A 24,379-nucleotide genomic window follows, 5' to 3' on the forward strand; every position below is an offset into this window, starting at 1 on the left:
TACCCCTCAGTCGAAATTAATTTAGCCTAAAATAGAATATTTGTGACAAAGGGATTTTTTTGTTGTTGGTTTTTTTAATTAACTACCTATTCAACAAACTAATTGCTACTAAAATGACCAAATTATTTGCAACCTTCTTGGAAATGAACTCAACTGTGTATTCTGTGCATGGTTTTAGAATGCTCTCAGAATACTGAGAACCTGTGCAGAATAGATTAAGTTAGAAGATAAAAACAAACAATCTAGCATTGTGGGTATTCTACTTCCCCACATCTGCCCAGAAAAGTCTGATGTCCCCGCACAGTGACATCTGTACAAACTGATCCGTGTGTTATGGCACACTCTTATGTAAATTACACAATGAATCCTATAAACATGACAAAGATAAACACTGATACCCCTCAACTAAGTTATGGGTACACCTGTTGTAAAAATGTGATGTGAAATCAGGAGCAATATTACATAAAGTCCCGAAAGTCACAGTATAAACCTGAGATTTTGGCAGTTTTATCAAAATGTCCTAAGTTACTCTGTATGCATCACTAGGCCTCACATCGTACTCACCGTGTATATTTGTTTGTCCCAAGCAAAGAAAAGTAGACAACTTTGTTTATCCAACAATACATTAAATCAAAAAAAGATTAGGTATTATCAAATTAAATATCATAAATAAAGTGTATTTACAGTATTTTCTAATTATCAGACAACAACATAATCAATTGTGCAACAAACTTAAAACACCCAACATCAAAAGTGTGAAGCATTAGTTAAATCTTCACGTATCGATTTTACAAAAAACTATTAAAATATTTAAAAATTCCCATTTTATCTATTTCCAACAAAGAAATCTCAAATGTTTAAGACTATTAAGAGTTATCAATTACACAGGCACTTCACATGTAAACAATCTACAGTACAACTGAAAAAAATATTTGGCACCAACCTAGAAGACTGGAAAAAAACTCAGCGCGTCCTTTTTCCCATTGATTACTGTTTTGCGTCACCATACACTCAGACTAAATACTGGCAATGTTGCGAAGTGCGGAAGTTACAATCAGGAGTGCAAAAAATAAGAAGAAAACACTAATATTATGGTGTCTAAGAGAGTGGAAGAGGATTACAGGTATCAGTCACTGCATTTTTACCATCATGGCATCGCCACGTTTTTGTTTTACCTTTTAAATCAGACAGTTGGCCTTAATAGTTCAAGCAAGGAGGGTCAGGTTTTGTACTTCTGAATTAATCCAAAAACCATTTCCAATGTAGAAAAAGAAATCCAGCATTTGAATGTAACACTGTGAGATGCTAAATGGTAATTTTTAACTTAAAGTTTTCAACTTTTAAATGGAAAGAGAACCTGATGCTACCAAAATCTTTGTGCATCCAATTACAAAAGAAAATGAATCATTATGCTACTTTAACATCAGCTGACTCCAAGGTTTTCATGTACAATCCCAAAGTAAGGCTCTCTACAGCATCTGGACAGACATTAGTTTTTGATGGCTTGGATGTTCCTATGTAGGAATCCTATGTAGGAAGCTGAACTGCTCCAGAGCTCCCAAGCGTTACATGGAGGAAAGCTGAGACACTTTCAACGTAGGCAATTCAAGCAGAGCTTGAACTGTGAGGCCAACTTTCACCAGACCCCTTTCCTCCAGTATGTGATGAGGCAAGCAAAGTCTCTCCTGTAAAAAATAAAGTAGTATATGTATTAAGCTTAATTCACGTTTTCCAAGCTGGGTAACAAAAGCATTCTCCCTGAAGATGCATGTACATTAGACTTCTGCATAGAAAATATCTCTGGCTTTAAGTTTTGCCCGTAGTTTGCATGTGGATAATTATCAGTTTTCCCCTTGGGACCTCTCAGAAGTGCTAACAGATTGGGTCCTCAGTATTATTTCTGCTGCTGGGTGCCAACTGGAAACACAGTGTCCTCAATTTAATGCCACAGACCAGACTTAAGACTCCTATCTTTAAGTTCCTTGGACAGTGTTATAATCACTACTGCTCCCCAAGTTAAGCCCTGCCATAGGCCATATTTACTGACATGTCTTTGGTGTGACTATGTTAGTCATTAAGGCAATTACTATACCTGTGGAACACCCAATTTCTTACAAGCATCCAGAAAGTTTTCAACGTTTCTTCGGCACTTTGCCATACTGAGTTTAGGCTGTAAAGACAGGAAATTAGATTTTCATCGCCTAATTGTGAAGCACTGTTTACATCTGAAGCAAATTGTGTAACAGTTGCTGAAACAAACTAGAACACTAATTACATAAAGATTTGGTACAGGAAAATAACCCTTTAACTAAACTTCTAAGCCTTGTTTAATGCTTCTTGAAGAGAAGAAGCTTCCTCTTGAAGTGAGGAATGTAGCCAACTCATACAGTAAATATTATGTTACTTTTTTGTACTCAACTTCAAAAATTTGTTTTCAATTTTGATGAAAAAAAAAAAGTGAGATAAATGACTTACCACTGCTGGCGATGGTACGTGAATGCTGGCAACAGAGCGTGGCCTTATGTGATTGGCTAAATGGCAAAGAACTACTCCATCCATCAGTGCTGCCCCAATATCATCCGGCAAGATTACTTTCAACCTTGATTCAAGATTCTATTAAAAAGCCCATAAATAAGTTATTTTTCACATTAGCTAATTACTCAGTTTAAATATGAGGTACTTTAAAGCATATGGTTTTAAAAGGGGATTTTAATACTAGAATTAAGTTAATAGAGTCAATCCACACTTCACTGAGTACAATTATTCTTTTCTCTGCATCAAGATCGTATTCCCTTTGCTTGTTTTTTGTTTTCTTTTTTCCTTTAAATGACACAGCCACATATACTGACACAGACATTCAGCCAGCAACCACCATAACGCACAGCTCTCAAAACCATATGCTGAATCCCACTGCTCATAATAGGAAAGCATAGAATTTAAAGGCAGGAGTGTTAGGCTGAATACCTCCACAGCTGTTACTGTGCAGAATTTGTGGGCTGAAATCACATATAAGTTTACTGGAAGGAGGAGGTAAAAGACTACCAAGGTTTCAGTTGTGGTACAAAGCAAACTAAACGCACTGCACCCACATAGTAAATAATGGTACATACATTGCGAAGTTGTCTTATTTGTTCCCTTTCTTCCCTTAAATGCTCCATTTTCCTCCTCATTGTAAATCCAGGATCCATTGCCCCGTAGTCCTGTCGAGTTGCACGGCTGAAAGCTATGGAGTATTATTGAAATTAGTTTTTGGAATTCAGATTTTAAAAACAGTAATGAAAGTCTACCATCAAGGACAACTGCAGGGAAAAAATGCTACAGAACTTTATAGAAAAGAGACCCATCAGCATCCTGAAGTAACAGATGCTGTCCACGAGACATAATTTTCAAATAAAACATACAAATCATTTAAGTACAAGTGTGTTACTTCAAAATATGGACACAGAACTGACTTCAATATTCTAATAGCTAAGGTATATGATTCTATTTGTACTTCTGCAAGCTTATCTTGCAAGCTAGCTTTGAAAATATTTTCATGGAGGCTAAGGAAAGGAACAAGACTCTTATCCAAAAGTTCACAGCTCTTCTTTAAAAAGCTTGCCTGTTAAATACCCTAACTGCAATTCACTTTACTATTCATCATGTTCAGAAAGCCTAATGACAACTGTATTTTATAGAATGCTTGCAAAGGAGAACTAACAAGCCTCCTAACTTCTATGAAATCCCAACTTCCTACAGCCTAGGACATAGATAACTCCAGATGTGCACAGCCAGTCATGCCCTTATATATGCCAATCTTTGGCACAAAGTTTCAAGCAGCTGCTTACAAATGGCAAGTGACTTGAGGACCCTGAAGGTGCTACTTGTATGAACCCAGCCAGACACACTCTGCTACTGAGGGCTCACACGTTAACATGTAAGTGGTCAAATTTCACTACCATGAAGACTGAGTGAAATGAAACAGAATTTCAGGTTATCTTTTCTTGAAAAAATGAGAAGCACATAGACTGCTCTTGCCAAAAAATGTATGTTAACTATAAATGAGATTGCAGAGTGGTTTTGCCAAATTACGTTTTACATTGCTGATATATTCTCATGGACTTTAACTACAAAAAAAGTGGTATCATAATAGCCAAAAAAAAAAAAGAGTTTGTGCACATTCTGAAACCCTGGATTTCAGGAGAGTGAAAGCCTTTAGATAATCTAGTTTGATGCATCTGGGCACAGAGTTTTGGAAGAGCCAGAGTACAATAAAGCACCAAGCCATGCAATTCCTGGCGAAGCTCTGCTCCACGCATTCTTTTGTGGGACAAATTACAAAAAGCTACATCTCTTGAAACCCTGTTGCCTCATCACGCCTCAAGAACAACTGCACGTTGTTTCCCTGTTCTTTGACCATGACTAAACACGCAGAAAATAAATCAGTGAAGTTAAAAAAAAAAAAAAAACCTGACTGTGCAGCTCTGGGAACTTCCAATTATTTGACAGCTGCTTTGGCAAACCATGTCTTTTCCAGAACTATGCTTGTGATAAGCACACAAAGTGAAACAATGTACTGTGTCCTCCCTTCGTACTCATTCCAATTCATGCACGTGGTGCCTTTATTGTCTGCTCCAGTCTGGGGAATAAAAATCTGTTCCATCATAGTAACTTACCTGACCTTGGTTTGAGACCAAACGGACCATGAGTGTTACTATCAGTCCTCTCATAATCCTGTCAAAAGAGAGAAAGTCTGTTCTCTACCAGCCATTACAGTAATTAACTTTTGTTCCCATCAAAATAGTGTTTAAATTATTCTTGTCTAAAGAAAAAAAAAAAAGAATTAGCTCTTCTGCTTAATGTAAAACGCTTCTTAGAAGCGGACACTATAAAGAAAATGGAATAAGGAATATTAACTATATTCTTAATTATGGAATATAATTAAGATTAACACCTATTCTCAAACATTTCAAACAACTGCAGACCATTCTGTTATCTGAATTCCAAGGCAGATACAAGCTAACGCAAACATCTTCCCAACTGAATTTAAGAAATGTTTGCTTTCATTTGTGAAGATAATTTTTTCTCATGTCACAATACAAAAGAGTACTCAGTAATCTGGTACATGCATGAAAAATTCTTAGTTCAACACATTTCATTGTGTCTGGGAGATGTTCTACTCATTCCGCTCCCTCAGGCTTCATTTCAGCATTGGATGGAAACATTTATCTTTGGTGTGCTATATTTACAGCTTAGGAGAGTAGTGCAAGTGCAGTGAGACTACACAGATACTTCTTAAAAAGCAACACAACCGATGAATGAAGCTGCAGGGCTGCACCATACAGATGACAGAAAATCGTAAGAATGAAACCACATCAGCAGTGTCAGTACCTCTGGGCTCCCTGCTACACACTGAAAACTGAACCACGAGCTTTACTGGAAATTCTCTGAACAGCTAGTGCATAAGGGAAAACTACATGATATGCCAAATTTGAATAATCTTCATTAGCTACTTTCATTTGGAAAGTAATGGAGAGAAAGCAATCCTTCTTTCTACATATCAATCAATTAAAAAAAAGTCTAGGGAAGACCAGATAGTTGACAAAGGTAAAAACAAGTTCTGTCTCCAGTTTCTACTTTTGACCTCTTATTACAGTGAAATGTTCCTAATTCCAGCTTCAAAGTAAGCTAGCAGCTTTATGTCTGCATGGAAATCCTGGTGACACAAGTAATGCGCACAAAGAAATGTTTGCTGAATGAAAAACAAAGCCACAAACTTGTACCTCGGACGATACAGGAGACTGTGGGGACACATTAGTATTATCACTGTCTTGCTAAAAAAAAAACCAAAGAGATGAAATTATAAAACTGAAAATTATGATTTAACAAGAAAACGTGAAATAATGAGATACACAGTACAAGAGACACACAGCATTTGTCAAGTATGGCACAAATTGGTAGAAACTGAATTTAAAGACACGTAACGCAGGAAACACTTCTTAAGAAAACTTACGTAGAAAATTACTTTAATCATACCTTTGCTTGATAGCTGAATTAACTTATTACTGAGGCAAGTAAATACCCTACTGTTCCACTGTATACAACTTTGGTGGCTGTTTTTTCAAATGGGAGTATAACATTTATTTCACTGTATTGCAGCTATGGCCTTGGGAATGCAAAGTTCATTTGCACCAACTCTAGCCAACATTATGCTGTTCCACGAATGCGGCTCGCTGGTGTTTATAAAAGACAAATAAAACAATTTTATAACGTATTTTCCACAATTACCATTTCTTACCTCATCGTTTTCATTTCCACTTGAACTCTTTCTGGAAGATTTATACTGCAAAACACACAAGTATCAACATTAAAATGGAAGCGTGGTTTTCATTTCAACTACATGGCTTGATATCATTCAGAGCTTACTTATTACTTTTGAAGTAATATAATTCTCTTACTGAGAAAAAGAATATTACAGAATCAAAGGAGGAGAAAGGAAAACAAAAGGAACATCTAGTTCCTAGGCTACTCAAGAACTTGTTTGTGTTGGTGAGAGAACAAGCCCATCTCAAAAATACTTTTCTAATGTGAATTCTGACTGCATGTGACATCTGAGTCAAGAAGAAAGACCTCAGTAACTGTTACCCTTGAGCATTTTTTTTGTTAGAAAAAAATACATAATCCATGAGAGTTAAGATACAAAAACACACTACAGAAGCAAGTTTAAGATCGAGTACACGTGGACAGATTAAACTGACAACCAAAAAAAAGCAAGATTTCATTTAAAACTGCAAAGCATGATCACATACTTTTACCTACTTCAGACCACTGCTCTTTCACAAGAGGTCTGTGACTTTTTGCACATTGCTTCTGCCCCTAATCCTGATTATCTGAGAAGTGCAATGAAAATGAAGGAGGGATCAAAGCAAGACATTTACAAAAGCAGTATTTAGGATGGAAAACAACTGTATTCCATTGTCTGCAGAGCAAATATACAAATAAACAGGAACACACAGGTAGAATTAAAAAATTCCATCTCTACAAAACTCTACTCTCCTGTTTTTATGATATAATGCAAAACACAAGACAGATTAAGAGTCTAACTTTGGAAATGGAAGGATCCAGCTCCAAGATCTCCCCGCAGAGATCTGATTTTTAAGGCTGTCTATAAGTTATAATTAGAAGAATTTAAGAAGAGAAAACTGACTTGAAATTATGTTCCAAACATCCATAAACATGCAATGTTACATAATTCTGTTACATAACTTTTATGTCCAACTAAAAGATTTAAGATGTTAGTCTTCTTCCAAGAAGAAGATGCCTTTCAAGAGTTGTTGGAGTGACTTTTTTTGTTTTAAAAAAAGGAACCTGTGTTCTCAGTGTATGTAGTCCTGGGGTCACACAGATGTGTTAGACACATCTACGTCTGGATATTTTGCTTCTTGAGGTTATTTCCTGTATATCCAAAGGGAAATATTTCCTCTCTGTTTGCAAGGAAATACATTACTTTGGGAGTTCATAAGCCAAAGCTTCGTTTTCTGTGTTCTGTAGACATCCACTGCCAACTTCTTCTTATGCAGAACTTCAGCCAGTTCTGCATTCAGGTTTTTTTCTCCATACTTAATGATATCAGAGCTAGCACATAGTAATTCTTTTCCCTTGTGGGTATGCTAACCAGAATTTCTGCTTAGATGGAGCTACAATCCAACTATAATCTACTCCAGCAGAAATGCATTTGGGTTCATAAAATTGTCTGAGATGGTTAAGGTTATTGTAACAATAATATTTAGTACAATAAGGACTTGAAATACTGGCCAGGCTTCAAAGACATGCTACAAGAAAAGGAGTTCTGATTCTCATAGGCATCCTTAGCTGCACCACACAATTGCAGCAATAAAGCGATATAGATTATATAATAAAGATGCTCTATAAATACTTCTGGATGCTAAGCCAAGTAAATTGTTCCTGGTTTAATAACACCCACTGCAGTAACTTGGCATGTAATCTTAAGATACTCAATGTTTGGCATTACAGGCATCATTATTCAATAAGCTTTTTAGCCAAGAAAATATGGACACAGTATGAATTGTACTTTGGTTTGGTCCTCAGAACATCCATGGTGCTCACTTGTGTTTGGCTGATTCCCCCACTATTGGCCATGGAAGAAAGGGTTCACTTCTTTTACTCATTGCCTTGTTTTTGTAAATGAAACTGATGAGAATGAAGTAAGACAGTACTTTCTGCTGCTGATACATGAAGCTTAATTTACTTTTCAGACATGCCAACAGCTGTATGAAATGTAATTTCAGGTATCTGCTTCCATCACAGAGCTCAGAACTATTAGCATTTAAATACATCTTTTGAAGTGATGAGAAATAACTGACGCAAATCTTCTGTACGGATGCTTATTAAGCATGGATAGTTTAACGAGTTAAGGGGCAGGATTCTGTTTTAGAGTTCTCTCCTCCTTCCCCCCAAAGACTGCAGGGTGAAATTAATTACAGGATGCAAACCCTGGAAAAGGGTCACTGGAATTCAAGTTAGGATACAACTCTCTAAATTCCTGAGGGGGGAAAAATTAATAGCTTCTTTAATCACAAGGAATTATCTGAGTTATAAAGCATACTCTATTTTTTTTTTCCCCCAGAACTTAATTTATTTAAAATTCCCTATCATTTTATAAAGATCTTTGATGGTAGAGATCCAAGAAACTGACTTAATAATTGACAAATGAAGTTTTAACTCAACCTAGCACTGGTCAGAATTATCCTATTCTGCTACTATGTGTAAAAGCAAATTTTATCTGATAGAGCTGTTACTGCTCATCCGTTCTACAACAAGCAGACACTGACATCTGGTGACCAATGAGACTCACTGCAATAGCAAAATCAATACAGAGAAAACATGCAGTGAGAACCAAAATGCATATATCTTTGTTGTAACCAGGCCACAAGAAAAGGCAAAGCATATTTTCCTTAGACTGAAAACAAAATCCTTCAAACTGGAGCCAAATGGAGGGGACGGGGCCTTGAGCAATCTGTCCAGGGGGAGGTGACCCTGCCTATAGCAGGACACTTGGAACTAGATGATCTTAAAGGTCCCTTCCAACCTTGTATTGCTTGCAAAGGAGGAAAAGTCCAAGCAAACCAAATAAAGGAAAAAAAAAATACAGGTAATTATCATCACCATGCATTACCTTGAAATACTCTTTTCTAATCTGTTTACTTCTCCTCCTTTCTTCATTCTGCCAAATTATTGGCTGTGTTTCCGGCCAACGCTGCTCATCCACTGAATCCTTCTGGTTTTCCAGCGGCTAGAAAAGTTCAGAAATACTTTTACAAAGAAGGTAAAATGCACCTTGCATGCATTACCACAAATGATTATAAACTACAGTTGGCCTCCCATAACGTTGCTTTATGGCACGGAACTGTCAAAGGCGATTCTAGCAGAAATCACTTATCCTCTGTAAAAATAATCACTTAAAATGCTAAAATATACTGCATACAAAAAAAAAAGGTACTATGAAATCATTCTTATGAAAATAACACACTTCTCTGCACTAGCTTAATTTTCACAGGTACGTTAGGAAGCCATCTAATGCGACCATATATAACTACGAAGAGCCAGTCTGAAGTGTGGTTAGCCACTAGCACATCTCATTTCTCAGTATGACCATTCACTGCACAGGAAGAGGATGAATATAATAAGAATTTGTGTACTGTTCTCACCAAAAAGGTTACAAACAGCAAATAGCAGTATAAAGGTCTCCTCAGAAGAATACTTGATAGAGGCCGTTAATGGAAATTTGTTCTTAAAATAAGAATAAATGCATATGCTTATTCTTTGGAAATTAATGGACAGTCTGAAGGGACCAATTCATGAAGAGGCTAAGACAGAATACACACATTTGCAAAGATTCATTCATATTAAACTATTGGGCCATTTAGCAATTTTAAGTAACAAAAAAAATCCAAAATAATTAAGTACCCTTTACAGTTTCACTGCAATTTTATCACGACATGCAAGATTGGAGGAGGTACATGGAATGGAAGACATACATAATTCAAAGTATTTGGAAATAGAAATTTTTACTGATTTGCCATAATCTTTATGCAAATAAATTAAAAAAAATACCAAAACATCTCACTAGTCTTAAGATGATACAGCTATTACCATACCCCCTTAAAAAGCCTTGTAGTACTCAACTTGAGTCAAACTATCTCAAAGTTGATGAAAAGTTTTCCATTTTCCACAATTACACGTATACTATGTGTGCAAGCAATCAACACATTTTCTGCAAGAAACAAACAAAATCACTTAAATATGAAGCCAACAAACCTTTTGCAATTGCATATTTACCTGCCAGCTGTATGGAGACACTGGAGAGTTCACTTCATCTGCTGAGACACTAAAAATTAAAACGAGAGGCATTTTGGAATTTTGTTACTACATTTTTGTGTATTTGAAGAACAAGAAGCTACTAATGCACCTCCCATTATTTTGTTTCTCAAAGCAACCATCCAATATTTCTTCAAAGCTGACAAAACATCAGTTTTTAAATATCTGGAAGACTCACAGCCTTCATTTCACTGTTAGCTCCGTGAAGCTAACTAGAGGCTTACACTAACAATGGAAGGGAGAGACATTTTAAGATGGGACGATGAAGTGGCAAAATCTCAAGTCCACATTCTAGGCCAAGGACAGTGCCTGAGCTTATTCAGAGTAAAATAGAAAAGTTTTGATTTGGTGTCAATTAAAATTTTTATTTTGAGATCTGTGAAATTCAGTTCTATCCACTTACCAACCACCATTTCCTTCACATTCTGACAGCTAAAGTAGAACACAGGCTTAGAAGCAAAAGACTACAGCTGGGGATTTAACACAGGGACTCAGCACGGTGTGCAGTGATAGTAAAACCTACTCAGAAAGTAAGTAGGCACAGAAATTCATTCCTTAGTTTCTGCTATTTTGTATTCCTTTTTCTTCATGTTTGCCTCAAGCCAATTAATCTGCTTTTTAAAACTGTTAGGCATAGGACATTTGTCTGAATCACATCCATTAGATTGTTAAGTGATACAGCTGAGAACAGCAGGAAATGCTACAATACATAATTCAGTTCTGCTGTTAATATATGTGTATCTATAGCTACTACACAGTCTATACACGCGAATTCTTTATGGATATGTACACATTTCTATTCTCTTCATATGTTCCTTACACAGTGACTGATTGGAGTTCCTACACATCAGCACAATAAAGTCTGTAACATCCATGTACCTTGTGTACACACCTGCTTCTGTTGTTCCATCCTGAGCTAAAACACTAGGTCAAAAGACAGCAGTACTGACAGAAAACAAATATCAGAATTGATTTCACAATGTATTGAAAGCTATGATAAAGTAAAATGGATTAATACCATTTTTCGGACTCCACTGGCTGCTTTGGCCTGTTCCTCGTGCTTACTGAGGCCGAATGATTAAGAAGCCTATTAAAAAAAAAAGCATGATATTCAACAGTTCTGTGGTTAGTTTTTGGTTTTTTTTTAGAACATACATTACTTACACAGTAGAACTTGTCCAGTAAATGAAAGTTTGAACAATAAGGTAGCATTTTCCATAAAGCCAGAGCATGCATGTGTGTACCCACACATACGAAATCCAAGGCCAAGCCTGCTTCCATTCAACAATGCAGTTTTCAGCTCGTACAATATTTCTGTTCTGCATTTTAAGGAACTAAAATTGATCATTACCCAAACCAAAGTGAAGTTTCCTCTTTTCTCCTCAGATATATGCCAACTGAACTGATCTTGCAGCTGCGTGAAGTTACTCCACCCCCCACACAAAAGGCCCCAGTGTTAGCTAAAATTAGAAGAGACAAGATGGCCACAGTAAAGCGGACAGAAAATGAGAGACTGAGCACTACAGGTCAGTCAGCAGGAGGAGGGAGGGCAGCTGAATAAGACTGCAAATGCAAAGGAAATGCAAGCAAAGAAGGAGAGGTGGAAAGTGGAAAATAAGTAGAGAAATGCAAGCTAAGAACTAAGTGAAGTCTAATAAATCAATAGAAATTCCATTTTCCTCAACTGTAAATAATAAAAAAAAAACCCTGAACTTAACATATAGTTCAGATTATTATTTTTAAATTGGGAACACACAATTAGGAAGGAGTTATGTATGTTTGAAATGTTAACAATACCACACCAATCACGAACACTTAAATATTTTCACTTAAGCATCGTGTTGAAAATAATAGGAATGATTAATGCTGAATTCTTGGAGGTATTGACACTATGGCCTGACACTGAATTCACCACATGCAGGAGAGGACTGACATCAAAGTAAGTTTGTATTGAATTTCATAGAGATTTATTAAGAAAGAACTAGAAGAAAACCAGCTATTCTGCAGGCACCTTCTTTTTATATTTTACTATCATTACATACAGCTGTAAGACAAGGAACTTCAAAAGATGGCAAGATTTTAATCAGACTTCTGATTACTGTCATAACTTTGAGCTCAGTCATCTCCCTTTCAGTTCAAATCTGAGTGTGTGAAATTCAGTTTAATAGGACAAGTTAAGCCTGCAAAACAGCTAGGTAATTCCCAGTCTGCAGCACGTGCTCCCTGTGTTTTGCCTTCAGAAACAACTTTAAGGGCACTTTCCACAATTTAAAGAAGTCCAGAAAAAAATAAATTTCAAAAAATTAATATTCAGAGCACAGGATGCATCAACCATCACGAAATAAACTATTCTATAGTCATTAATTTTTAGAATCAATTCCCCTGTAATTTAGCATTATCTCTTCAACTGAAGGCAATGAGAAATTCAGAGAAACTTTGTAGCAATGTGTGATCATTAAGATGAGCCCAAAAGATCTACAAAGTTGAGTGACCCAAACATACTGATGCAACTGTTTCACCAAAACTGACATTAATTCCTGTGAACTCAATGACTCTACATAGCACAGGCTATTTCTTTTTCATGATCATTAAAGGAGGTGTTAGAGAAAAACTATTCCTTGTAATGCCAAACATATACGTACCTCTCAGCTAAACTTCTCCTAGGAAACACTTATATAGGAAATGTTTGAATTCATAATAAACTAAGCTTTCTCATGATTTTAAATATAGTTTAATACCTGGTAAAATAAAAAGCAAACAATCATCTTTTGAGCTTCCCATTTCGAAACTGAAGAATATTGATGGGGAAATTCACTGTCAGATTCACAGTTATTAATCCAGTCAGAGAAATGTCAATTCCCCGTGGAACAAGGAACTTAAGGCTTTTAATGAAAGAAAATGGTGAAGTAAATTGATGTGAACTTAGAGAACGATAGACTACTGAATTCATGGCAAAACACTTTGTTTAGCTGGAAAAGAAATATAAACTTGGTAGCCTAGATCTTCCTTCCAGGAAATACAATACAAAACAATGTATGAAAAAGGAAATAACGAACATTAAATTCTGCAGTGATGTTCTCTCACACATGACGTTAATGGTGCCAAGAGCCCAGCAGCTGCTTTTATTTTTGCCATCTATCAAACTCAACTAAAGAAAGGTTAGGACAGATTATTAGTCAATGGACATGCTGATGGTCACACTGAATCCCTGGGTAAGAATGTGCAGAAGAGAACTGCATCAGTACTGCAATTAACTTCCTACTCATGGCTCCCACTAGCTACAGAAACTGTGCTGTTACACAGATCAACTACTGCTGTGAAAGGGTTATAAAACACATACAATCTGAAAAGTAAAAACAGCACAACCAAGAATACATATTTATATACATTAAGCTCAAAAAAAAAAAAAATCAACGCTGACTCATTTTTTCTGTTTGTATCCCATGCAAACTAACAACTGCACCTAACTGCTGATGAGATGGGAAAGAACAGATAGTCCAGTTATGTTACTGGAAAACATTTTCCAAGGTCTGAGAATTCATAAAGCAGCATTTCTTCTCAACAGCCTTGGTATTTATATTTTAAACAAACACGACATTGCAATCAAGGAATGCAAATGAAGCAAATGATGCTAACGGTGCTTGAAGGATTGCCATCACTATGTTTAAAGTGCAAGAACTATCCAGGATCTACAAAGTTCACAAAGACACTAGAAATCTTTCACTGTAAGACGACAATAACACAGATTCAGTCAGGTGAGCACCTACTTCCAATGGTCATGAAAAGTGAAACAGGCTCATGTGGTATCACAGAAGATCATTTCAATTAATTATCCTACTCCTGGTCTGCTTCAGCAGAAGGCATCCAGAGTAAACTAAACCTGAAAGCACTCAATTCATCACATACACGTCTGAGCATAACCTACACAGTCCCACCCCAGAGTTGTAGTTTCCTGTGAGTTTTGTGTATTTGTTAGTGTTGCTTCACTCATGGCTGACAAATGCAAAACAAATTCTCATCAGTCATGTTAATATGAAAACAATCACTAAGCTCAGGAGGTTTTTAAAGAAGCAAACCTTTTCTCTGAGGTTCCACACTGGAGTGATTATAGATTCAAAAACAAAAAAAAGGAGATAAAGGATGTGATAAGGACAGAAAAACAAGCTTCTAGTTTGGAGTCATTTAAATGTGCTCTGCACAGCTGCCTAGTTGGATATTTCCCTGGATACAGTATTTCAACTCAAATAACAATAAATACATTGCAACCTGGTTTTGCTAGCAAAGTATCTTAGGCTAATGGAGCCAACCACTTACTTTCTGCTTTGGCTCAAAAAAAAAAAAACAGCCAGAAATGTTTCTGTTCTCCACATTTTTTCTTAGAAAATCTGATGCTCTACAAACACTATATACCTTGATGCACGTCCTGCCGCCCTCGTCCTCTGGAAGAGTTTTTCACTGAATGAAGTTCTATAGCTTAATGGCCTTCGTCTGTATTCACATTTCATGTACATCAAAGCCAAAGACGGAAGAAGGAAGAACAGGTTGATGGGGAAGGACAGCAAAGTCATTAGCATAGCAAGCAAAAAGAAAAGAAACGCTGCGTAATATTAAAAGCAAACACACTGAACAAAGAGGAATACAATTAGTAAGGAGTTATTTCATGATGCCCGCTTTTCTGAGCATTTTGCTTACTCAGGCTGTGCATGTTTTCCACAAATTCAAAAATATCTCAACTCAGCTTGGAAATATTATTCTTACTGCTGTTTATGGCAAGAAGCTACGAATCCACAAGCCATGGATTCGTAATAGCAACTAAATTACACTTTACTAATTGCAAATAAGCACCATTTCATACTAGAGACTTACCCCCATATATCTAAAGATACATAAGCAAGCTTTAAGTACAAAGCTTAAACTAAGGAGTAAAATTTCATACTGAGATCATATATATGTGATCAATTTAAGAGCAAAATAAAACATTTAACAAGACCACTGCAGTAAGACAGCAGAACACATGACAAAGTTTAAGTTGTGGTACAGCAGAAGAGGAGTGGCTCGGTATTTCAAACAACCTGGTAACCAAGACATTCTAAAACTAACCAGACAAGACACACATACAATATAAGCAGCCATCATAAAAGATACACGTCAAGATGTTAAATGCAGATAATAATCTACTTTTATGAGCACTGGCCATGCTATCTTGGTCAGAGAAAGAAAAAAAGATTACCATACAAACCATAAAAATCAGGACACTTTCCCAATCATCTCTTCCTCTCTGCGTGACACTATCACTCCTTCTTTAAGACAGCAATTTTATGAAAAGAAACATGGGACAGCCTATTGCTTCAACTGTGAAATTGGACAAAACTGTTCATAAAATGAAGAACTTTCAGGTGTAAGGCAGGCTAAAGAAGACATTAATTGTAACACAGTTAATTAACATCATTAATACCTGTGTTTTTGTTCTTGCTGCAGTAACTGAGCTGCTATTTTTCTCAAGTCTGTCACCTCTTTGATTTCATCGTCTTCTTCAGCCAGCAGCTGCTCTTTCTGAAGTCTGAAAAATTAAACATCAGTGACTTGTGTGACTTCAGTAAAGCAAGATACAGAAACAGTTATATTAGTGGGCAAGAAGCTCTTCACTGTTTTTTTGTCCAAGAAGGGGAACCCTGTGTTTAATAGACTTCTCTTCTATATGCAAGGAGTTTAAAAGCAAAAGCTCTCATCAAAAAAAGACTGTAGACATTTACCTTTTTTCATCTCCCCAGTCCTCATTGTGCTCTGTCTTCTGGGATTTCTCAGGGTGTTTTCCTCGTTCCTTATTTAGGATGAAAAACAAATTAGACTTCAATTTAACACACACAAAAAAGAAGTCTGTTGAATTAGATTTTAATCAAGCTATGCTACCTTTATATAAGACAGCAATGGTCCAATCTGTACATCTCCCTGCTCAGGAACAGCTCCCTCCTCTGCATTAGGATCAATGTAATCATACACCTCCTGGTCTAGTGAAGATTGATTAGGAACAGAAAAGATAGTATTAACAGTTCTCTCTATCAAATGTTGAGAGAGAAGTCACAGTCAGAAGTACTAGTGAAAAATTACAGATAAAGATAATATAATTAAATCACGTCTCTTTGATCTATCTTCCTTTCTATATTTATGATTTTTATTACATTTTTTTTTCTGATTTGATAAAGATAGAATTCCAATATACCCTCGTATCATTTTGTGCCACTGGATTATATTACCTTAGGAAAAGCAGTTCTTTTACCTAAAATGACAGATGCACAACAGATATTACCTTTCTGTGGATCGAGTTTATTCCCAACTACATGATTGTCATTCCTCAATGTCTGTTCCCTTGTTGATTCTGATACCTGGGAGTGAAGGCTGATTGTGTCATCATCAGATGGCTGCAAAGACAGTCACATTGAATACAGAATTTACATATAAATCACGTTATTAGATGATTTGCTACTAAAACATGAGTTATAACACAACATGCCCATATCATGAGGAATAGCACCCAAGACAGAGAAACTTCTTTTTTTCTTTTAAGAGAATGATAGTTCAGGGAGACTGACAACATCAGTCAATACTAATGGTTTAAACTCACCTGCACAGATATTCAAAGGATATTAAGTGCAACTTGGTTAAGCATGTCTCAAACTATACAAAATAGAGAAGGAAAGAAAATTCTATCAAACAAGTTACAGAAATTCACCAGTGAAAAATACTTACTTCTGTTGTGGACAACCTTTTATCTCCATTATCACTTCCAATGCCGGAGTCTGGTCCATGATTTTTATTGGGATAAAAGTCCTCTATGCTACTTAAAATTAAAAAAAAAAAAAGAAAGAAACTGTAGTCTCACTTTTAGAAAAGAAGATAAACATCCTTTTAAATATGTTTTCCATACATTCATCTAGAAATCTTTACTTAATACAATGGAGATTTTTCACAGCCACTCAGAGCCAGTTAAGACTCCAGTAACATGACCTTAAAAAGTAAATTCTCTGACTTCTAAAATAGACAAACCACTGAAATTACAGCTATTGAATTCTAAGAATAAGTGTTACACATTCTTTCCTCCACCCCGAAGACCACTTCATAGTAAACGCTAGAAAAATAAAAACAAATAAAAGCATCCAAACCAAAAATCCATTATTCACCTGTCTGTGAGAGGCTGGGAGGGGATTCGTTTACCCAGTGATGGAAGATCCAAGGAATCTGGTTTTTTATCTATTCTGAGGCATGCCTGAATGCTGAGGAATTTAAATATATGCACTTTACCCTTTAAACATATCTGGAAACAAAAAACAGTTCTTAATTACATAGCACGTCTTTAGAAAATACACTCCAACAAATTCTCCCTACGTTGATGAGTTTGTGCTCATAATTCCTACTAGCAGAAATACAGCTGAAAAACGAAAACCAGATTGCTATTAAGTTAGATGAGCTTCCTATTAAGATCCTAATGCAAATTACTAAAGCAGAATTTTTTCCGTACTAACCTGTGCTGGTGGTATCTGCATCGGATTGTTATCCAAAACTATTACTTGTAAGTGACGTAACTTTCTGTAACAAATTGGAATTTCTGTAATTTTATTACAAGAAAAATCCAGCTTTACCAAAGGAAGTTCTCCTAGTTCTGTATTGGGGAAAACAAAAAAAAAGAATAAGATACCTAATTAACACTTTACCTAATTTAGCTACACTAAAGAAATGGTGATGAGCAGCTTACCATCTGGCAACATATGGAGATTATTTCTTCTTATGTTTAATTCTCTAAGTGACTGCAGTTTTCCTATTTGCTGGGGAAGAACCTGAAGTTCATTGCAGCTAACATCCTAGGTAAAAATATAATGAATAAATTAGCTGAACATCTTAAACAATGGCAAACTGCTATGAGAATTGTTATGAAGCATATTATTAGAAAAGAAATACTCCTGCCTTTCTTGCTGTTGTGTTTTGTTTTCCACAGAGAGAAATACTGCCATGACAGATCTCATTGTTTCTTCACTGTTTAGTGACTCACGTTTCAGAAACTCAATTCAAAAGGTTAAAACAACAAATGATGAAAGGCTGGTTTTGAAATTAACACTGTACCCCAGGAAACAGAGGATCCTGCTGCAGTTCCTATGTCAGCTACAAACTTCTTGCATTATTGCAGGCAAGTGATTTACAATCTGTTCCTTTCATAAAAATTCCTCTCCTTCCTTACAAATCTTCAACCAAAGCAACAAAAACTTAAAGAGTAGTAGGAGGCTCACCAGTTCTTTGGATTCAAGCACTTGAGTGTGAGAAAGCAGTGCCAAACAAGCACAGGCTACAGCTACTTCTGCCTCCAGTTTAACATCTGTGTGGTCCATACTCAACCAATAATCACATTTGTATAAATGACAGCCTCCAAACTTTTTGATTTCCAATAATAATTTCAATAAAATACACTGCAGTGACTCATTTCCTAGACTAAATACCAATACATTGTAGATACGTATCTACATAAAGAAAAACTGGAAGCTGATTTTAGAGGCTAGCTTCTAGTTACTGACTCAGCCAGGACTTAACCAGAAGTTAGGCCTCAAGCCAGCCTCGTTCCCCACTACACACACCCAGAGCCGGATGTCTCCAATTATGGGCTGCTCGGGGTCAACTGCTGTGCATCTACTGCAAGTTCTTCTCTGTCCACATCATCAAATGCAAGATAGAACTCCTTTCTAAAAAGCGTCTTTCTAGCACGTGGCTTGGTTGTCCAAAAAAGAAAATACGAATTTCTAAACAGGTCCAAACAGGAAATGGAATGGAACTCCCTGGTACGTCCAGAATCTGTCATCAAGGATGCATTCTAGGTTTGACAATTCTGAAAAATTACTCAAAAAACAACACTACTGTAATACTAAAAAGTTTTAAATTCCTGTAAAACAACAGCACTGGATCCCACCTTGAAGCCCTATGACACTGAAGTATAAAGAACTTCTCACCAAATAGAGGAGTAGAAGACCTAAGAAAAGCCTCACAATCAGAATCTCGTATAACTTGTAAATTAAGAAATAAATGCTGTCTTATAGCTCAAAAATTAGGTCTTGTTAAAAGATCTCCAGAGCTTACACATCTACTCTTCCAATAGGATATGGTTTACTTGCAGTGACCAAAGAAATAGTAAATATTGAAAAATCAGACCTCATCCAAGTGCCAAATTTGTGAATGACTGTGCACGGTTCTCCAAAACCAGAGGTTAACACTTAAAAAAAGCCCAGAATATTAAGAAAGTAACAGATGACAAAGCACAAAGTTTCAGTATGCCACAGAAGAATAAAATCGTGCTGCAGATACACCTGAACTGTGAACAGCACATATCATTCTCTTCAACCTAACCAAAGCAAGGGAAGGAGAAAAGGCTGCGGTGGCATGGGGGATACGTAACAGGACAATAATGGAGTAGTACAACTTGTATAAGAGTATGGATTAAATAGAGTTCAACTCCTCAGCTAGGAAAAAAAGGTTCTTCAACAAAACAGTAGAATTATGATCATTGTACAGAAAGTCGCAAAAAAATGCAACATTTTAACAACATACAAAATGGGAATTCAAATGAAATAATCTGAAAAGCGATTCTGTTGCTGAAGGCTTTAAATTAACCCAGCATACTGATTTGTGTTTATTCCCAGTTTTGAAACTCTGCAGTATATAATACGGCTGCACTTTTGAGATCAAACATTGAGAAAAAAATAAATAAAATTACACTTTGCATTCTTATTTTAAAATTATGATTGATTTATATTTTTCTTACACCGTTATAAAGTCCCTATAGTTTACTTACTACAGTTATACTTACCAACTCCATTAGATCTCTCAGCTTTCCAATTTCTTCTGGAATGGAGACCAGCTTATTATTACTGACAACCAGAACTTTAAGTGGAAGATCAAACAGGTATTTTGGCAACGTTGATAACAGATTTCGACTTGAAAGAAAGAAAAATGAACAAGCAAGGCTGGATCATAATATTCTATTAAAGCCTGATGGCAAGTGTCAGATGCTGTACTTTTCTCCTGTTCTAAGGAAATGTTCTCCGCCTACTATAATTTCATTTAAGTTTCATTAAGCTATAAACTTCATCATGAACTCCTTACCAGAAAAAGCCTAGAATATGTAAATTGTAGGTCCCCTTCTCATTTGGATAAATGAGAATAAGAACTATAACTGAACTTTCGAATACTAAAACATACAGAGTACTCTGTTAAAAGAAATTTTAAAAACTAACAAATGCAACCATAAACAAGAACAAACACATCACAGGAAATTCTAACCCGTGTTCTCCAAGCTTTGTGCAACGATATCCCTACTTTGATGGAGAGGTACAGCTGATTTTGCTCCTTGTCACAACCACTGTGACTCAATTACAAACACAGACAGTGTGCAGAAGGGAATCTTACAGGAATATAACATCAATATGGTTCAAATACTGACAAATTACTGCATTCCTGCTGAGCTAAGGAACATGTGCAATATTGAATTTGTACATGATGTTTGCTTTTATGCTGCTTTCTAACACTTTCAGAAAGACCACCCGAACTGATGGAGTCTACCAGTATGAAGTTATACTCTTCCCATCAAAGCCCAACCAGGGGGATTTATACAAAGTCACTGCTTCCCAAGCCACTTGGTTGTGTCACTCCTATGCCACCACCAAAACTCTTAACAGCTATTAACTACTCCGCTGAATAACAGCCCGCAAGGTCGGTTTTAATTAAAATTGATTCCTTTTGCGTGCCTCATTTTCCAATTGCATGCAGCTTAAGTCTACTTTGGTAACAAGATAGACACTGTTACTGACAATTTTAAATCAGTATTGGAAAACCTAGTAGTGGCAGAAATGCATATCATTGCTCTCATAAGGTACTTGTGTACATTGAAGAAAGAGGAATTAGAAAAGCACCGTGTTCAGATGTGGTATGAAAGCTTTCGTACCTAGAAAATTCCAGGATGTCAGTAATTACCTCTACTTTAAGTGAGGAAAATACCACATTAACTGCTTTTGTTCAATGGATATGTATCAGAACAACTGTTTCCATATTAAAAAGAAGTTTTCTAACGCTCCTTTCCTACAGGACTACAGTCAGGGTTGCAAGAACAACAAGATGTTTCAGTTCCAGAGAGGCACTGTAAGCGTAACAACAAACTGAAAGTAAGCTGTTCCCAGTATCTTTGTAAAGAATAACGTATTTATTTTGTTAACATAGTAAGCTTTGGATGCAGGCACTGGGTTTCTATTTCAGGCAGACATTAAGGGCTTTTTCTGGTGGGATGGTACGAGATACAACAAGCAAGTAAACTTTTTTTTGGCGTGAACTTGGCAATGAAAAAGTAATTCAACAGCAGTGAGACACAGGAAACTCATCTGAAGTCATTTATGTCGCTTTGTGTTTGAAAAAGGAACAGCCAACTAGGAATTGCGTAATGCTTCTCTCCAGTCTTTTAAATTCCGAATTAGAAGCGGGGATCACGTGGCTCTCTTCTGTAAGAAAATATTTCATCTAGCCCGGCAGTGTTTCAGCCTGTTGTTCACCATGGCAATCCACATGCACTGCGAGAACAGCACTCATAGGAGCACAAAAACGAGGAACATAACACAACCAACCATGACCTCAGGTGAGGCAACTCTTGAAATAACACACAGTGCCCGCTTAGAACTGAAAGCTACTGTATTTCTGCATGAAGCACTGTATTCAGCACCTCGATTACCATCAAAAGAAAAAAGGGATTTTGCTCCCATGAAGAAAATTGGGCCAAGTTTCTTTTACAAACAACGAACAAACAAAAGCCCTGCGGTTTTATCATATCATTAATCCTCTTGATAACTCGCACAAAACAGATGCCTTAAGTTATCACTGAAAATACAGGTATTGGAGGTTTTGAGATTGTTGTTGGTTGTTGGGTTTTGGGGTTTTTCCCTCCTCTTTTCCAAGTTCAATTCACAAAGTTATTTCAAAACAAGCTCTGGAATCAAGTCGGACATGTTAAACAGCTCTCAGCTGAGGAAACTGATTTGAACTTTAGATAGTGTTAAAAATGTGAGGAATATTGTGCAAAATAAGGCCTCAGCTCTTTATAGGAGGGTTCCAATAGATTCCGTCCGCTTCCGTATGCTCATAGAACATCTTAACAATCTCCAGTTGAGCTCATATTCATCTTCTTTTCTTCTAAGGAAAACCAACCATGTGTTTTCCAAGTTTAACAGTAAAAATGGATGTGACTAATGTGCAAAATGAATAGGACGTTCTGGCCAGAACCATTTACCCTCCTGAGAGGGGCAGATTTCTAAATGTAGTTTCTAAACACAGTTTGTTAGAATAACAATAAAAACAAGGAAAGCTTCAACAGCTCTCCTCACAGTCAGCTACCACAGTTTATTTAAAGAAATTCTGCAAGGCAGTCAATTCCTTCCCACAAAGGAAGCAATGAGATCTGCTGGCTCTAAAACGCCAAGGATATGACAAACAGAATAACTGTATCTACCTGGACAAAAATACAGCCACGAGGGCAATGTCCTAGAGAAGCAGGATGCCACCTTTTCAATGAGGGAAATTGTGTAACAACAAAATATGAAAAATAAGAAAAGCATTACTCACCTAATGTTAAGGTAGGTAAGCATTTGCAGGTTTTTTATAGATTCTGGAATGGATTTGATGCAGTTGTGATACAAATTCAGCGTTTCCAGCGGTGCAAACAGCCAGACATCAGGAGGAATTTCAGTAAATCTGTTCTTGGAAAGATCTGGAAGAAAAAGGAAAGATCCCTTTTTTTAGTCAAAAATTTGCCTGCAATAAGAGAAGATTAACATCAACGCTGCTATTCTTAACATGTTAAAAAAAATTAAGCTATAAAATCAGTTTTAGCAGATGCTACTGCATATCATTAATTTGCCAGAAAGACTTAAAATACTAAAATGGTATTATTTGATACTCACTTATAACAGAATTTAGAAAAAAATGACAGGAATTCAAAGATGTATTACCCACTGGTAGTTAAGAATGTTTAAAACAAAACTGAATCTCACTTCTTGTCCCTCTTCTACCAGACTTCTGTGCAACCGCTTTCTTTTGTTCTAGGCTCAAAAGCAAATGAAGGGAAGAAGCCCAGTAAACGTTACTTCTCCTGTTTGACAGCTACACTGAAATTTAATTTTGTTGTGCAAAATATCTGCAATGCTAAAGCCAAGTCAGCAAAAAAAAAAACCCTTGCAAGTTTTGCTCAAGAACTACAATTCTCATCTAAAAATGCATCCTTTATTGTGAGCACAGTAACTGAGAAATTCTCCAGTTGCACATTTATAACTTAGCTAGAAAGAGAACAAAATCACACTATCGATGCCAGAAATACATAGCTATAAAAGTAAGGATGCAATTTACCCCAGCCTAAGTGCAGCAAGTAGCGATCTCTTTGATAACAGCAATGCAATCCTTTAACTAGAGTGATTTTGACAGCGTATGACTGCATTATGACAATCTGCATGCAGTAGTTAGGAGAAAACAGTGCAGACCACCTCCGACTGCATGTAATCTTTAAAATATATATATAAAGCAGTTTGAGTAGAATACGAGCCTTGAATTCCAGAACTATCAGTTAACTACCAAAATCTGCACCATTAGCCCAGGAAACTCTCTTCTTGAAGTAAATAGGAATTTACTTCCGAACGAAGGCCTACTTTTCTGCAAGTCACTTTGGTTCCCAGCCCAAAATGTTTCTAAAGGATGTGGTTTCTCAAAAACGCTGAATAAACTCTTTCAACAAAGAAGCAATGCAGATCTCTTGCTATTTCAGGCTTTACTTCTCATTTTCTAACACTTGCATGAAGTAACCGGCCCTCTGCTTCACCCCTGCAACACAGGCAGGAGAATAAACAGTTTCTTTTGTTCCACTAAACTGGAGGACTAGAAAGTGGCTGGAGGAGTGGCGAAAGGTTGCTGTCAGGCTCCAAGCAGAGAGCTCAAC

At 36.5% G+C, this 24,379-nt stretch overlaps 1 protein-coding gene across 1 annotated transcript; it reads right to left on the reverse strand.

Annotated features, from left to right (window-relative positions):
• Positions 1-554: 554 nt before the first annotated feature.
• LRCH2 (leucine rich repeats and calponin homology domain containing 2) lies at positions 555-23,161 on the reverse strand (the record flags this gene model as incomplete). Its single annotated transcript, XM_021383605.1, is given in 20 exon segments — positions 555-1,685; positions 2,093-2,170; positions 2,476-2,613; positions 3,111-3,223; positions 4,656-4,713; positions 5,763-5,813; positions 6,278-6,322; positions 9,176-9,292; positions 10,339-10,387; positions 11,396-11,464; positions 15,833-15,937; positions 16,131-16,198; positions 16,288-16,385; positions 16,685-16,796; positions 17,125-17,215; positions 17,556-17,689; positions 17,898-18,034; positions 18,128-18,233; positions 20,222-20,348; positions 23,017-23,161. Coding segments are annotated over 20 exon segments (1,839 nt in total). The 3' UTR covers positions 555-1,565.
• Positions 23,162-24,379: the final 1,218 nt, after the last annotated feature.

This window comes from Numida meleagris, unplaced genomic scaffold (genome assembly GCF_002078875.1).
Source record: "Numida meleagris isolate 19003 breed g44 Domestic line unplaced genomic scaffold, NumMel1.0 unplaced_Scaffold439, whole genome shotgun sequence".
Classification (NCBI taxonomy): Eukaryota; Metazoa; Chordata; class Aves; order Galliformes; family Numididae; genus Numida; species Numida meleagris.